Source organism: Rhincodon typus, chromosome 4 (assembly GCF_021869965.1).
Source record: "Rhincodon typus isolate 14 chromosome 4, sRhiTyp1.1, whole genome shotgun sequence".
Taxonomy (NCBI): domain Eukaryota; kingdom Metazoa; phylum Chordata; class Chondrichthyes; order Orectolobiformes; family Rhincodontidae; genus Rhincodon; species Rhincodon typus.
In genome coordinates this window covers 114518433-114535340 of record NC_063335.1, presented here as the reverse complement: position 1 = coordinate 114535340, position 16908 = coordinate 114518433, and the positions used below count along the sequence as shown (strand labels likewise).

At 42.3% G+C, this 16908-nt stretch overlaps 1 protein-coding gene across 2 annotated transcripts in view; it reads right to left on the bottom strand.

Moving 5' to 3' along the window:
- fastk (Fas-activated serine/threonine kinase) overlaps nt 1-12346 on the bottom strand; it is a 48729-nt gene extending 36383 nt beyond the window's left edge. Inside the window, exons 1-2 of one of the 2 annotated variants that reach the window (XM_048595886.1) lie at nt 12199-12346; nt 10491-11163 (exon numbers count right to left, since the gene is read on the bottom strand). In XM_048595886.1, coding sequence (XP_048451843.1) covers nt 10491-11118 — 628 coding nt within the window. In that variant the 5' untranslated portion in view covers nt 11119-11163; nt 12199-12346. The remainder of the gene's footprint in view (nt 1-10490; nt 11164-12198) is intronic. The other variant, XM_048595887.1, reaches the window with a different exon arrangement.
- Nucleotides 12347-16908: the final 4562 nt, after the last annotated feature.

Sequence of the window (16908 nt, the reverse complement as noted above, 5' to 3'; positions counted from 1 at the left end):
AAAACTGCTAACCTTTATTGCTAAAAGATGATGTATAAAAGTAGGGAAGTCATACTACAATGGTACAAAGCATTGGTGAGACCACATCTAATTACCGTGTACAGTCCCTGTTTAAGGAGGGTAAACTTGAATTGGGTACAGTTAAGAGAAAGGTTCACTAGGCTGATTCCTGGGATGAAGGGGATATCTTATGCTGAAGAAGGTGGGCTGGTAGGTAGATCTATGCTGATTGCAGTTTGGAAAAACAAGAGGTGATTTTACTGAGACATACAAGATTCTGTCGGTCTTGGCAGGGTAGATGCTAACAGGATGTTTCTCTTTGTCACAGGATGTAGAACAAGGGGCACTGTTTCAGAATTAGGGGGTTACCATCAAAGATGGAGATGAGGAGGAATTTAATCCCTCAGAGGGTTGTTGCGAGTCTTTGCAATCCTCTACTCCAGACAGCAGTAGAATTGGGTGACTGAATATATTCAAGGCTGAGTTAGACAAAATTTGATCAAAAAGGGAGTTTAAGGGTAACAGAAGCAAACAGCAAAATGCAGTTGAGACCACAATCAGATCAGCCACATTCTTATCAATTAATGGAATAGGCTCAAGAGGCTGAATGGCCTACTCCAGTTTCTAATTCTTATGTTTCCCCAAGTAAAAAGCTTCCGAACCTGAAGGGCATTTGATTGTCCGTGAAATACAATGATACACGAGTTATAGCACAAAGTTTTTTAAAAATTATTTGATGGGATGTGTGTGTCACTGGAAAGGCCAGGACATTTTTGCACATCCTGAAATGCTCCTGAACTGACTGGCTTGCTTGGCCATTTCCAAAGGCACTTTAGAATCAAGCATGTAGCTGTGGTTTGAAGCCACACATAGGCCAGACCTGATGATGGTAGTAGACTTTCTTCTCTAAAGGACACTGGTGAACCAGATGACTTTTTACAAGAATTGATAATATTTTTGCGATCATCGCAATTAAGACTAGCTCTCCAGATTTTATTAATTGAATTTAAGTCACTAGCTTTTGTAGTTAGATTTGAATCCATGCCCCAGAGTCTTCGCCTAGGCACCTCAATTGCTAATCCAGTAACATTAGCATTGTGTAACTATACAGCTGTCTCCCTCATCTAGATTTTTATTACCAGTACATTTATGTATGCTGCAGGTTCCAAACAAAAAGAGAGCGGGTTAAGGGAAATTTAGAAATCTAAAGAGAAATGTTGAGGCAACAGAGCAGTGAAACTATTTGGGTTAACAAAAAGGATGTCACAGGGCAAAACACTAACAGTAATAAGACATCGGTGAATGAAGTCCATGCAAACAGTAATTAAAATATAAAACTAAAGACTCTTCAACTGACATTGTGATGCACTCACAATAAGGTAGATGAACTAATGGTGCAAATGGACATCTTATTGTTAAGAAGTTGTGTAGAGTAATTGTGAATTGGAAGACAGGAAGCGAGAAATTGCTTGTAAAAAAATAAGGGAGAAGAGTGCGTGACTCCTTTAAAGAGGTAAAGTACTTTTCTAAGCTTAGCGATTTATACAGAAAATGTGTCTAAGCAGCTGAAGGCGTACAGACAGTTCTGAAATTGAAACATATATCAATTGGCTATACGATTGGTAACCTTAGGCTTGTTTCGATGTTTTGGCCACTAGCTAGAATCAGCCAATTAATTTAAAACAATCACTTAGTGAGTGAAAGTCAATTGAATTTAAATTTGATGGTTTTGACAACCTTGGACCAGTGCTCTTGTAAGAAAATTGATATGTCATCCAAAATATACATGGATAGGGCTTTTGAAATCGGTGTGAAAGCAAACCGCCATCTGAGAAAAAAGCATTTAGCTCTCACAAGAAATTGCTAAGCTCTCTAAGAAAACACCATTTATCCCTAAAAGGTACCACAGCACTTCTAGCTAAGAGTCCTCAAAGAAGACTTCACAGAGAAAACATCCCTGACAGCTGGATCAGCAGAAGAAAGGCGTATAAACTTTGAGAGACTAAGTTTTAATTTATTTTCTTATTACTTCGGTTTATATAAGTGGGACTATTGTTTATTGGAACAGCATACCTGTAGAATTTAGTTCAGTTAGGGAATAGTTAATAGTTAAGGGAGAATTATTCTGTTTGTTAGTAGTTCTGTTAATTTGTTCACCGTCAGGGTTAAATAAATAAATTATTACTTGTTACTTATAAAATGAAGATCAGGGATTTTCTTTCATTTAACCTCCCCTTCTCCATAACAGTTAAACAGATTAGGCAAGGTGAGGCGAGCTTCTCTTGGTGTTTCGGGTTTAATTATTAGAAGGGAACTTCTACTCCCGCTGTAACAGAATGATAATATCAAGAATAAGGGAATTTAGATACAATGAAACATTAGAGAAATTGGGCTTATTCTCCTTGCAGCAAAGACTAAGAGGTGACCTTATTGAAGTGTTCAAAATTATGAACAATTTTGACGGGGTAAAGAAGGATATTCTGATTCTTCGAGTTGATATGTCAGTAATTAAGGGTCACAATTTCAAGGCTGTCAGCGAGAGACCTAGGAATGAGATGAGGAGAAACTTCTTTACTCAGAGTTGCTAGGCTTTGGAATGTGCTGCTTGGGAGAGTGGCGGAAGTGGATTCCATAGGAGGTTTCAAAAGAGAGCTGGACAAACATTTGAAAAGGATGAAGTCAGAAGGCTACGGAGATAGGGCTGCAAAGTAGGTCTAGCTGTGTAGCTCTTTCAAAACCCAGTACAGACATGATGGGTTGAATGGCCTCCTCCTGTACAGTAAATTTCTATGATTCAAAATACAGGTAAATGGTTTTGATCCAATCGCTGTTACAGAGAAATGGCTACAAGGTAATCAAGGGTAAAGACTGACATGAATACAAGAAGAGGGGTAGCCATAATAGGAAAGGATAACATAAGGACATTGGTAAGAAACGGTCTTGGCTAAAAAAATATCAGGATGTGGAATCGGCATAGGAGGAGATCAGGAATATCAAAAATCACTGGTGGGAATAATTTATTGGCTCAAAGCAACAGTCATGGGGAACAAGGGACATAGAAACAAGAAGCAACAGTGGGCCATTCAGCCCCTAGAGTCTGCTCTACTACTCAATAAGGTCATGACTGTTCTAATTGTAACTTCAAATCCACATTCCTTCCTACCCTTGATATTTAGATGCACTATTGCAATGCCAACACATATAAGACGATGGGTCAAGTACTGGAAAATGGAATTAGGATAGTTGGGTGGTTCTTTTCAACTGGCACAGACACCATACATCAAAGGACTTTTTTCTGTGCTGTGGATCTCTATGACTATGATAACCTTTCACCCCCTCGCTTAACAAGTATCTATCCACTTCTCCCTTAAAAGAAATTCAATATCTCTGTTTCCACCCCCTCTTCAGGAAAAGAGTTCCAAAGGCTCACAACCCTCCGAAAGAAAATAATTAATTTCATCTCTATTCCACATTCACGCTGTCAAGACTCTTCAGGATTCTATATGTTTCAATTAATTTGCCTCTCATTCTTCCAAATTCCAGTGGACACAAGTCTAGCCTGTCCAATCTTTCCTCAGCTCCAGTCCAGCTATTAGTCTGGTAAACCTTCTCCGAGCTGCCTCCAATGGAGTTACATCTTTCCTTAAATAAGGTGACCAGTACTGTAAGCAGTATCCCAGTTGTGGTCTCACCAGTATGACTGAAGGAATTAACAGATAATTAGTCATACAGTCATAGAAATAGACAGCACAGAAACAGACCCTTTGGTCCAACTCGTCCATGCCAACCAGATATCCCAAATAATTCTAGTCCAATTTGCCAGCATTTGGCCCATATCCTTCTAAACCCTTCCTATTCATATACCCATCCAGATGCCTTTTAAATGTTGTAATTGTACCAGTCTCCACCACTTCCTCTGGAGCTCATTCCATACACCCACCACCCTCCTTGTAAAAAAAGTTGCCCCTTACGTCCCTTTCAAATCTTTCCCTTCCTTTCTTAAACATATGCCCTCTACTTTTGGACTCACCCACTCCAGGGAAAAGACTTTGTCTATTTACCCCAATCCATGACCCTCATGATTTTATAAACCTCTATAACGTCACCCTTCAGCCTCTGATACTCTAGAGAAAAATAGACCCAGCCTATTCAGCCTTTCCCTATTGCTCAAACCCTCCAACTCTGGCAACATTCTTGTAAATCTTTTCTGAACCCTTTCAAGTTTCACAACATTCTTCCTATAGCAGGGAGAACAGAATTGCATGCAGCATTCTAACAGTGGCCTAACCAATGTCCTGTATAGCTGCAACATGACATCCCAACTCCTACACTCAATGCACTGACCAATAAAGGCAAACACCTTCTTTGCTTTCCTATCTACCTGCAACTCCACTTTCAAGGAACTATGAACCAGCACTCCAAGGTCTCTTTGTTCAGCAACACTCCCCAGGATCTTACCATTAAGTGTATAAGTCCTGCACTGATTTGTCTTACCACGTCACATTTATCTAAATTAAACTCCATCTATCACTCCTCAGCCCACTGGCCCATCTGATCAAGATCCCGTCGTACTCTGAAGTACTTCTTTGCTGTCCACTACACCTCCAATTTTGGTGTCATCTGCAAACTTACTAACCATACCTCCTACGTTCACATCCAAATCATTTACATAAATGATGAAAAGCAGTGGACCCAGTGCTGATCCTTGTCACACACTGCTGTTCACTGGCCTGAAGTCTGGAAAGCAACCATCCACCACCACCTTCTGTCTTCTACCTTCGAGCCAGTTCTGTATCCAAAGGGCTAGTTCTCCCTGTATTGCATGTGATCTAGCCTTGCTAACCAGTCTACCACGAGAAACCTTGTCAAACGCCTTATTGAAGTCCATATGGATCATGTCCACCACTCTGCCCTCATCAATCCTCTTAGGTACTTCTTCAAAAGAAAACTCAATTAAGTTAGAGAGACATGATTTCCCACGCACAAAGCCATGTTGACTATCCCTAATCAGTCCTTGCCTTTCCAAATACATGTAAATCCTGTTCCTCAGGATTCCCTCCAACAATCTGTCCGCCACTGATGTCAGGCTCACCAGTTTACAGGTCCCTGGCTTTTCCTTACTTCCTTTCTTAAATAATGGCACTACGTTAGCCAACCTCCAGTCTTCCAGCACCTCACGTGTGGCCATCAATGATACAAATATCTCAGCAAGGGGCCCAGCAATCACTTCCCTAGCTTCCCACAGAGTTTTAGGTTACACCCGATCAGGTCCTGGGGATTTATCCACGTTTCTGCATTTTAAGATGTCCAGCATCTCCTCCTCTGTAATATGGACGTTTTCTGAGATGTCGCTATTTATTTCCCTGTGTTCTCAATCTTCCATATTCTTCTCCACAGTAAACACTGATGCAAAATACTTGTTTAGTATCTTCCCCATCTCCTGTGGTTCCACATGTAGGCGGCCTTGCTGATCTTTAAGGGGCCCTATTCACTCCTTAGTTATCCTTTTGTCCTTAATGTATTTGTAGAATCCCTTTGGATTCTCCTTAACCCTATTTGCCAAAGCTATGTCCCCTTTTTGCACGTATTTTGTTAAATATTTAACAGATATTTTGTATTACTGTCAAAGACAGACATTACAGGCCACCAATGGAGGGCAAACAAGGGACTAAAAGAAGCACAAAACCTAAACCTAAGATCATTAATACCAGCACAGGAAGAATTCCTTGAGGAAATTAAGGGACTGAGATCTAACAAATCTCTAGCACTTTATGGCCTGCATCCTTGGGTTCTGAAAGACATAGCTTTTAAGGTAAATTGAGGGGAATCAGTAGATTCTTTTCATTCACTCATGGGATGTGGATCCTTTTGGCTGGGTCAGCATTTATTGCTCATCCCTAGTTGCCCTTGAGAAGGTGGCAGTAGTGAACTGTCTTTTTCAATTGCTGCAGTCCATTTGCTGTAGGTAGACTCACAATGTCCTTAAGGAGGGAGTTCCAGGATTTTGACCCAGCAACACTGAGGGATTGGTGATATATTTCTTCGACAGGATGGTGAGTGGCTTGGAGGGGAATGTGCAGAGGGTGGTGTTCCCATGTATCTTCTGCTCTTGTCCTTCTATGTGGAAGTGGTTGTGGGTTTGGAAGGTGCTGTCTGAGGAGCCTTGGTGAATTTCTGCAGTGCATCTTGTAGATAATACACACTGCTGCTACTGAGCAGTGGTGGTGCCAAGAGTGAATGTTTATAGATGTGCCACCAATCCAATGAGCAGCTTTGTAGTTGGTGTCACATTTTTTTGACTGTTGTTGGGGCTGCACTCATCCAGGCAAGCGCAGAATATTCCATCATATTCCTGACTTGTGCCTTGTAGATGATGGACAGGTTTTGGGGAGTCAGGAGGTGAGGTACTTGCTGCAGGATTCCCAGCTTCTGACTTGCTATTCTCACTACTGTGTTTATATGGCAAGTCCAGTTCTGTTTCTGGTCAATGGTAAACCCAGGGTGGTAATCGTGAGAGATTCAACCATGGTAATACCATTGTATTTCAGGGGGCAATAGTTTGATTTTCTCTGCTGGAAATGGTCATTACCTTAGAGTTGTCTGGCATGAGTGTCGCTTGCTAATTGTCAGCTCAAGCCTGCATATTGTCCAAATTGCTTCATTTAGAAATGGACTGCTTCAGTATCTGAGGAGTTATGAATGGTGTTGAATATAGTGTAATCATCAGTGAACATCTCCATTTCTGACCTTATGATGGAGGGAAGGTCATTGATGAAGCAGCTAAAGATGATTGGGACTGGGACACTACCCTGAGGAAATCCTGCAGAGATCAGAGATGTCCTGGAGCTGAGATGACTGACCTCCAAACTCAACAACCATTTTCTTTTGTAACACCTATGATTTCAACCAGCAGCGAGTTTTGTCCCGATACCCACTGACTTGAGTTTTACTATAGTCGTTGATGCCACACTTGATATCAAGAGCAGTTACTCTCACCTCCCCTCTTGAATTCAGCTAATTTGTCCGTGGTTGGACCAAAGATGTGATGGGGTCAGATATAGAAGATATTTTCTAATCTACCTGCTATTATACACTTTTGAAGCAGCTGGAACTTGAATCTGAGTCTTCTGGCTCAGAGATAGGGGCACTACTACAGCACTGCAAGAACATTTTCTTTAAATTGACACATTTGGACATGCTATGACACACTTCCAGGACAAGTGGGACTTGAACTCAGGTCTAGAGGTAAAGTGACTGCCACTGCACCACAAGAATCCCTACCATACTTGGATTTCCAAAACATTTTAAATAATGGACCAGAAAAAAATGTTAATGCACAAGGTAAGTTTGAGAGTAATATTCGAGAGTAGAGAGCATGTTGGTTAACAGAGTAGGAAGCAGAGTAGGAATAAATAAGACATTTTCAAGTTGACAGTCTATGATTAGTCCAGTGTCACAAGGATTAGAGTTGAGACCTCAGCTATTTGCAATCTATATTAATAACCAAGACGAAGAGACTAAAAATAACATCTAAGTTTGCTGACAATGCAAAGCTAGGTGAAAAGCTGTAGGGAGGACACAGAGAGGCTGTAATGAGACCGCAACAGATTAAAACAAAACAAAGAACTGTGGATGCCGAAGATCTGAAACAAAAACAGAAATTGTTCCAAAGTTTCTCCAGCAATTTATACTTTTGTAGCAACTAGTTAAGTTCATTGGTCATCTGGCTCACTATTGTCCCTTAAAGAAGGAAATTGCCATTCTTACCTGGTCTGGCTTACATGTGACTCCAGACTCTCAGCAATGTGTTTGACTCTGGGCAATTAGGGACAGGCAATAAATGCTGGCTTAGCTGGTGATGTGCTCATTGCATGAAAGAATTTTTAAAAATAGTATAGCAGATAGACTATAATGCAGAGAATTGAGAGGTTATTTACTGTATTGGAAGGAAAAGAAAAGCACAATGTTTGTGAAAGCTGTGAAAATGTTCATGTACCAAGGGACTTGGATGTCATTTTATAAGGAGCTTAAAGTTCACAATCAGGTACTGCAACCAGGTGGGAAGGCAAATGGCATTTTGACCTATTTTGGAAGGGGACTGGAGTCCAAAAATAAGGAAGTAATTGTACAGGGTTGGAACAGTTTACAGGAGGTTTACTAGACTGAATACCTGAAATAAGTGCGTCGTCTTATGATGAGAGGTTGAACAGGTTGGACTGAATTTAAAGGAATGAGGGGTGATTTGATTGAACTGTTTAAGAAGGACATTATTACATTGGAGAGGGTTCAGAAAAGACTCACCAGGATGATGCTGGGATTGGACTGGGTTTTGAGTTATAAGGATAGGGTGGGACATTTTTCACTGGAGTGTAAGAGGTTGGGGTTCATAGAGGCTTATAAAATCATGAGGGGCACAAATAAAGTGAATAGCACAGGTCTTTTCCCTAAGGTGGGTGAGAGCAGAAAGATTTAAAAGGGACCTGAGGGCCAACTTTTTCCACACAGTGGATAGTTCATATGTGGAATGAACTGCCAAAGGAAGTGGTAGATGTAGGTAGAGTTACAACTTTTAAAAGACATTTGAATAGGTACATGAAAAGCAAACATATAGAGGCATATGGGCCAAATGCAGACAAGTGGACTAGTTTAGTTTGAGAAACTGGTCGGTACGAACAAGTTGGACTGTGCTGTATGACTATGATGTGGAAAGATGTTTCCTCTGAGAGTCCAGAAGCAGGGAGCACTTTTAAAATTAGGGGTTGCTCTTTTAGGTCAAAGATGTGGAGAATTTCTCTCAGAAAGTTGTGTGACTTTGGAACTCTCTGCCTCAGAAGGTGGAGGAGGCGGATTCATTGAATATTTTTAAATCAGAGGTGACTGGATTGTTGTTAGACAAGGCAATCAAAAGTTATAGGGGGTAGATGCAATGTGGAATTTGAAACACAAACAGATCAGCCATAATTTTACTGAATAGCAGAGTAAGCTTGAGGCCCCAAATAGTTTAGGAGCAGAAGTAGACCATACGTTTGTTATGTTTTGGTTATGTATCTGCAATACTAAGTGATGTTTCCATACCCATATACAAGGATATGTGTATTGAAAGCAATATTTTGTATATTAAGGTTCCTGGGATGAAGGGGTACTGACATCATGACAGAGTGAATAAACTGGGCCCCTACCCTTTGGAATTTAGAATAATGAGAGGTGATCTCATTGAAGCATACAAGATTTGGAGGGGGTCTGATTCTGCCTAGCTGAGGAATCTGGAACATGGTGATGCTGTCTCAGGGCAAGCGGAGAATCGTTTAGACCTGGGTTTAGGAGAAATATCTTCACTCAAAGGGTCGAGAATCCTTAGAAATCTCTACCACAGAGGATTGTGGACACTCCACTGTTGTATACAATTAAGGCCAGGAATCAAGGGAAGCGGGCAGCATGTAGGGAGTGCCGTTAAAGACAGGTATCAGCCATAATCATATTGACAGGTTGAGCAGGCTCAAATGGCTGACTGGTCTAATCCTGCTCCTACTTCTTATGTTCTTACAGCAAGTAGGCTGTATGATAGGAACCCATAATTTCTATACCAGCTCTGTGCTTTGCCAATCCAGAACTAATGTTCTTTTCATTGTCTCTTCTTTGGCCTGTACCTTTCTACTTTCAATAACTATCCAATTTTAAAAACATAAGAACTAGGAGCAGGAATAGTCCATTCAGCCCCTCAGGTCTGCAACACCATTCAACACAGTCGTGACTCATCTCATCTTAGCGTCAACTCCACTTTCCTGCCCGCTCTCCATAACCCCTCAACCCATTGCTAATTAAAAATATGTCTGTGTCCTCCTTAAATTTACTCAGTGTCCTGCCGTCCACTACAATCTGGGACAGTAAATTCCACAGATTTATGACCCTTGAGAGAAGTAATTCTGTTTTAAATCTGCCACGCCTTAGCCTAAAGTTATACTGCTTGTTCTAGACTGCCTCACATAGCAAACATCCTCTCTACATCTACTTTGTCAATCCCTTTAGCATCTTATGTACCTCAATTAGATTCCATCTTGTCCTTCTAAACCCCACTGAGTACAGACCCAAATTGCTGAATCTCTCCTCATAAGACAAGTTTTTTATCTCTGGAACTAATCGAGTGAATCTTCTCCGAACTGTCTCCAATGCAGTTAAATCCTTCTTTTCAAAGATGCAATGGTTTCTGCACCAGCTAATCACTGTGGCATAGAAAGTTATGCTGTACCAGCCCACAATTCAAAGGAATTCAGCTGAACCTCCTCCTTTCTTGGCGACCATTTTAAATTGTTAACCTCAACCAGAGGAACTAATCCCTGTTCATTGTACCCACATCCCAATGTAGTCCCTCACCTTTCCTCTTCAGGGCTGCACATATCACACACAAAATATTTATATAAAAAGACTGCTTTATGCAGAATACCTCCCAACGTTAAAAACATTGGCTGGAAAATATTGGAGATTTTCCTTACCCAAAGCAGCGACGGCGTACAGACAATTCACGATGCTGAAGTTGTCAAATTTGGAGCAATCACTCATGATGGACTGGCAGAGCTTTTGGAAATCTTCCAGCTCCAACATCTGGCTGTAATGTGTCATCATGGTGGATCCTGCTGGCAGCTGCTGCAGGACCTGACCAATTTTTTGCAGGGCAATTGGGTAATGATTGTAGGAGATCTTACCAGGGTTCTGTGTCACCCAGCGCAATACCTCTCCCACAGTCCGTGAGCGGTCAATCAGCCGCTTCATGGTGAAGAAAGTGTCATAGCTCATCTTCTCATGGATGAAGTTCCAGGTTTTCTTCTTGGTGGGATGATGATGATGATGGTGGTAATGAGGTTTGTGTCCATTCCGTCTCCCCTGGTACAGATGTGGGAAATGCTCTGGATAAGCTGCCCAGATGTGCGGCTTGCAGGTGTGGTAACAAGCTGTGTACATGGCAGCCGGGCCCTTTGGCACGCAAGCAGCAGCTGGGCGGCAGGCCAGGCGGAGGAAATGGAGAATGCAGCCCAGGCTGAGACAAGTCAGTCTGTCTAACAGCAGAACACTCTCACCCCTCGGCAGCAGAGAACTGAAGCAGCACAGAGGCAACCTTTGCATCTTAGGTATCGCTCACCTCGAGGGAGTATAGAGAACAGCAGAAACCTGCAGCAGAACAAAGCAGGACAGACCACTCAGAACAGCAAAGTGTAGTGTTTGACACCATAAAGTCAACCTGAAAGAAATGAAACTTCTCCACTGTCACCTGTCTTCCCACAACAGATAGTTGGAAGCCCAGCACAAGATGGGCCAAACACAGAGGGGCTCGAGGCCACACTTCAGAGTCCTGGAAGGTGGAACTGTTATTAAACACGTCTGGAGCAGGTTGGACTCGAACCCCGGTCTCTTGACCTAGATGTTAGGGCACCACAAGGGCCTCACTCTTGGAAGTTAAACATTGAGTAAGAGCATTGAGAGGGAAAGCAGAATCCCATTGTGGGGGAACCTCAAACTTGAGGACCACTCAACATTAACGGAGAGGTGAGGATGGTGTTTTTTTTTTCAGGGGTCATTAACTTTTGGGATTCTCAACTGCTCAGCATTGTTGAGACCTACTCATATTGGAGGCCAGGCTGTTTCTGGGGCTGACAATCGAAGGAGTATGGGAGGAGATGGGGGTGGGCAGGAATGTCGAATTAAGGTCAGAATCAGACTGACCTTGGTCTGTGTGAATAGGAGGGCAGGGCTGTAGGGGCCAAATGGGAACATGAGGAGGGCAATGTTGGAGGAAGTTCCAGTGGGCAGGGAGGGGAACAAATCTCACTGGGATGGGGTAGAAGACCCTCTAATAGTTGCAGGTTTAAAATAAAGATCACTCCAGATTACATAAACAGTAAACAGATTTTAGAGGAATACTATATAAAAAAAATTTGCTGTTGTATTAGACTAATTGATTAGATTAAACCAGAGGGGGATTCAGTGGCACGTTTGGGGTCATAAATAATGTCCAGGTTTTATATCCATTATAACCTGGACACCCTCCTCTTTCACCTCTCTCCCCCACCCCCGGGATCACACTGATCCCCCGGGGCCCGGACCCCAGACCCAGACCCACCGCCTCGACCTCCCCGAGCCCGGGAAACCTCTTTACTCCGATCCCCCGGCTCCAGGCCTCAGGCCCCGGCTGCTCGTTACACTCACATCCTCGGCCCGAGCGGCCTGGGCCCGGGCAAAAGCCGCGGCTCCTTCCTGATCCTGCAGCCGGCACCGCGCCGCCAGCTCCGGGCACCGCGCGCCCCCGACACGCGGCCAAGGGCGCGGCCCCTGAGCGCGCGCACCCGGCACGCAGCGCTCACACGCACAGCGCGTGACTGCGCGCAGCAACGGCTCAGATACCGTGACTGGGGGGGGGACCGTCGGAGGGTCAGCGCCGGGGGGGCGCGGCACCGTCGGAGGGTCAGCGCCGGGGGGGCGCGGCACCGTCGGAGGGTCAGCGCCGGGGGAGCGCGGCACCGTCGGAGGGTCAGCGCCGGGGGAGGGGGGCACAGTCACAGTCACAGGGTCAGCGCCGAGGGAGCGGGCACGATCCTGAGGGTCAGCGCCGGGGGAGGGGGGCACAGTCACAGGGTCAGCCCTGAGGGTGCGGGCACGATCCTGAGGTTCAGTGCTGAGGGAGGGTGGCACAGTCAGAGGGTCACTGTTGAGGGAGGGGCACCACCCAGAGGGTCAACTTGTCAATGTCCTTTTGGAGTTGCACACTCTCCTTCTCACAGTTTACAGTTCTACCAAGTTTAGTGTGATCTGCAAAGTCTTAAATTGTCTCCTGTACACCCAGATCCAGTTCATTACATCTGGAAAAGCAATGGTCTAAATTCCGACCCTTGGTAACTCTACTGCAAACTTTCCTCTGGCATGAAAAATATCCATTGGCAGTTACTCTGTTTTTTTGTCATTCAGCCAATGTTGTGTCCACATTGCTACTGATCCTTTTATACCCTGACCAACAACCTTCTCAGTTCCTACTATCTCTGTAACAACCTTTCTCACAAGTCAGGCCAAGAATGCTGATGGAGGTGCTCGCCCCAGATGGAGCTCAGTACATTTTCTTATCGTTTCCCTCTCTTTTCTCCTTCTTTTTTGTGTTTTTTTCTTCATTTTTCTCTCAGCCTCGAACTTCTGGCCTTGGACTCTGCACAGACCTGGCGAGATGACCTCCTGGCCTGCTGTGGCAGCCTCTCGGCCCAGTGTAGCAGTCTCTCAGTGACCCGGCATGGCGGTCTCTCGGCCCAACATGATGGTCTTTTGGTGGTCTCTTGGTCCAGCGTGGACCTCCAGTCTTGAGGTGATTCCTCAAAGCCCACTCCCATCATGGTTAAGCACTTAAGAAAGACTATAATGTTTGAACTTTCAACTTTATTGCTTTATTTTCTACTTAAAACTAAGAAGGTCTGCAATGTGTAACTTTTAACTTTATTTCCTATGTTTTACGCTAACCTATAATTACTGCAATGTTTCACTTTTAACTTTGTTCTTTCTTTCCACCTTGTTCTTGTGGTGCCTTGTGTGATGACTTTATGTACTTTTCACTGTACTCCTGTACTTTTTGTGCTTGAGCATGTGTGACAATAAAATCAAAATCGAATCAAAGATAGTAAGAACTGCAGATGCTGGAGTCCGAGATAACACAGTATGAAGCTGGAGGAACACAGCAGACCTTCTACAGAAATGGCTGAGGAAGGGACCCGACCTGAAACGTCAAATTTCCTGCTCCTCTGATGCTGCCTGGCCTGATGTGTTCCTCCAGCTCCACACTGTGTTATCTCAAAATCAAATCAACTTTGTTATACGGCACTGTGTCAAGCATCTTCTGGAAATCCATGTATACCATATTGGCATCAATATCCTCTTCAAGCCTTTCTGTTGCCGCTTCAAAAAAAATCCCAGCAAGTTAGTTAAAGTAGACTTCCCCTTTTGAAATCAATGCTGACTCTTCCTAATCAACTCACATTTTTCCATGTGACAACTGATTCTATCCTGAATAATTGTTTCTAGAAGCTTCCCAACTACTGAAGTTAAACTGACAGGTCTATAATTGCTGGGGTTATTCTTACAGCCTTTCTTGAACAAGGTTGTAGTTTAATTTTCTGGTACCTTCCCTGAGTCCAGAAAAGACTGAAAGATTATGACCAGTGCCCACAATTTCTACCCTCACTTCCTTCAAAATTCCTTGGATATATCCATTAAATTGTGTTGAGAAGTTTAAGGATTGAAAAGTGATATTCTTCTCATGGAGCTTATTTATTCAATCACTTAACGTAGATTGTTTACATTTCTAGGGAGCATAATGTAATAGCCAATGCATTATCAAGAATGTGACTGTGGTTAGATATAGGGTGGTGCCAAAGACATTTTGCAAACTGCAAAACTCAAGTGAGTTTTGGAAAATTAAAACCGATGCATCGATTATCTCATTAGCCACTTTTTAAGACCCTAGGAGGAAGTTCATCATCCTTGTCAACTCACAGCTCCAACAATTTGTTTAATCCATTTCTTTGGTGATTGTATTTTCCTGAGTTCCTCCCTTCTTTCCATTTCCTGATTTATCACTTCTCCTTGGATGTTACTTGTATCCTCTTTAGTGAAAAGTCAGGCTAAATATCTGTTCAATTCATCAGCCATCTCCTTATTTACCATTATCAGTTCTCCAAACTCACTTACTAACAGGCCACAATCACTTTCTTAACACTTTCTTCTTTAAATGTTTGTAGAAACCCTTACTATTTATTTCAATATTTCTGGCTAGTTTTCTCTCATTCTGAAAATTTCCCCTCATTTATTTTTTTGGTGACTCTTTGGATGAAATATATATAAAAAAGCAATCTTCTGACCTGCCAGATGTCTTTGCAAAATTATTTGCTTTTTCTTTAAGTTTTGTACTATCTTTAAGATTTCTAATTAACCACGGATGGCAAGTCTGTCCCTTGCAAAATTTCTTGTTCATTGGAATGTATCTGTCTATTCCATGTGTTAAAGACATCCACTTAAATACCTGCCAATGTTTCAGATGTGACATAGGGCATGAGATTTGTGCATATTTTTATGTTATTTATTTTTGAGTTTGGAATTTGAACTTGAACTAGTGGCATGTGAGCTTCTGTGTGCATCTGAAGTAGCAATGGTGATTTCATTCAGAATAGGTTTAAAGAGATACCTCCAAGAAGTAATGGGTTTTTGTTTACATTGGGAGAGTTTAGGTGCAAACACTGTACACATTACAGTACATATGACTTTCTGATGGAAGATTCTGTTTCATTTAGTTTAGGGGGTAATGCCCATAGTTTGAAAAGAAACCTTTCCAATCTAGTTTTGAGTTAGGGGGATTCTTCAGAGTTCTTTGAAGATGGACGTGTGGTTCCTGATAAAGGGAGAAGATAATTTAGTTGTATAAAACAAAGAACTGGAAATCTGAAACAAAAACATAGGCACAAAGTGCTGGACAAACTCAACATCTGTGGAGAGAAAAACAGAGTTACTGTTTTGAGACCAGTGACCCTTTTTTCAGAACTGATAATTTAGATTTGCTAAATTTCTTTTGTGCAATAAACTGCTATTTTATTGTTAAACTCGAATCTATAATATTGCATGATTTTGTTCAGTGAGGAATCACCTGATTAAAACCAAAACAAACTATGATCTATTCAGCCAGATTTCAGTCTGGAATCGTATAATAACATCAGCTGGGATCATAGCATGAAAAAAAAAGCTAGTCGTTATAATAGTGATCATGAAGCTTGCATTTATGCTTATAAAAACCCAGTAAGTCCGCTAATGTCCTTTAGGGGAGGAAATCTGTAATCCTTACATGGTCATGCCCACACTTGACTCCAGACACACAGCAATGTGGTTGACTCTTAACTACGCTCTGAAATAGTGTAGCAAGTAAGCAAATCTCACATCCCAAGAAAGAGTAAGTGTTCAAAGACGGTAAAAATAAGTCAAAAATGAGGAGCAGAAGTAGACCATTTGTCTCCTTAAGTCTGCTCCACCATTCAAGATGATCATGGCTGATCATCTTGTGTTGTGAATTCCATATTCCCATCTATCTCCTAATAGCCCTTTGAGTCCTTGCCTATCAAGCACTGTCCACCTCTGTATTAAAAAGTATTCAATGGCCCCCATCTCCACAGCCTTCTGTGGCAGGTAGTTCCATAACCACACAATCCTCAGAGAGAAAATATCTCCACATCTCTGTCTTGAAAAGGCAAAGCCTAATTTTACAACAGTGCTCACTGGATCTGGACTGACCTACAAGATGATTTATCCTTTCCAGCTCCACTATGTAAACTCCATTAAGGATCTTATACACGTCATTTTTCACACTTCACAACACCAATGGAAACAAGATCAGATCATAAGACAATCTGTTCATTCCAGATATAAATCTCATAAATCTTTTGTACCACCTCCAAAGTAGTTACATCGTTTCTTAAATTTGAGATGAATCACCACCAATGCCCTGTCTGTCCTTTTAGTCTAATTCCTCTTGTAATAAGGAATAACATTCCACTAACCTTCTTAATCACTTGTTGAACCTGCACATCAGTTATTTTTGGCTCATGCAATAGAACACCTGCACCCTTCTATACCTTGGAATTCTATAATCATTCACTACTTACATAATGCTCTGCTTTATTATCCTACCATCGAGGTGAAAAGCTTCACATTTTCCCATGATGTACTTGGCAGTAAGTGAGATGCTTATTGAGGAACCAGTGCAGATGGGATGAGTTGAAATGCATCTTTCTGTATTGTCACCATTCTGTAATTTTGTGAAGTGAAAAATGGTGATTAAAGAAGTTATCAACACATTCCAGTGTCACAGTGTCAATGCTGACAAGTCTCAGTCTGGAA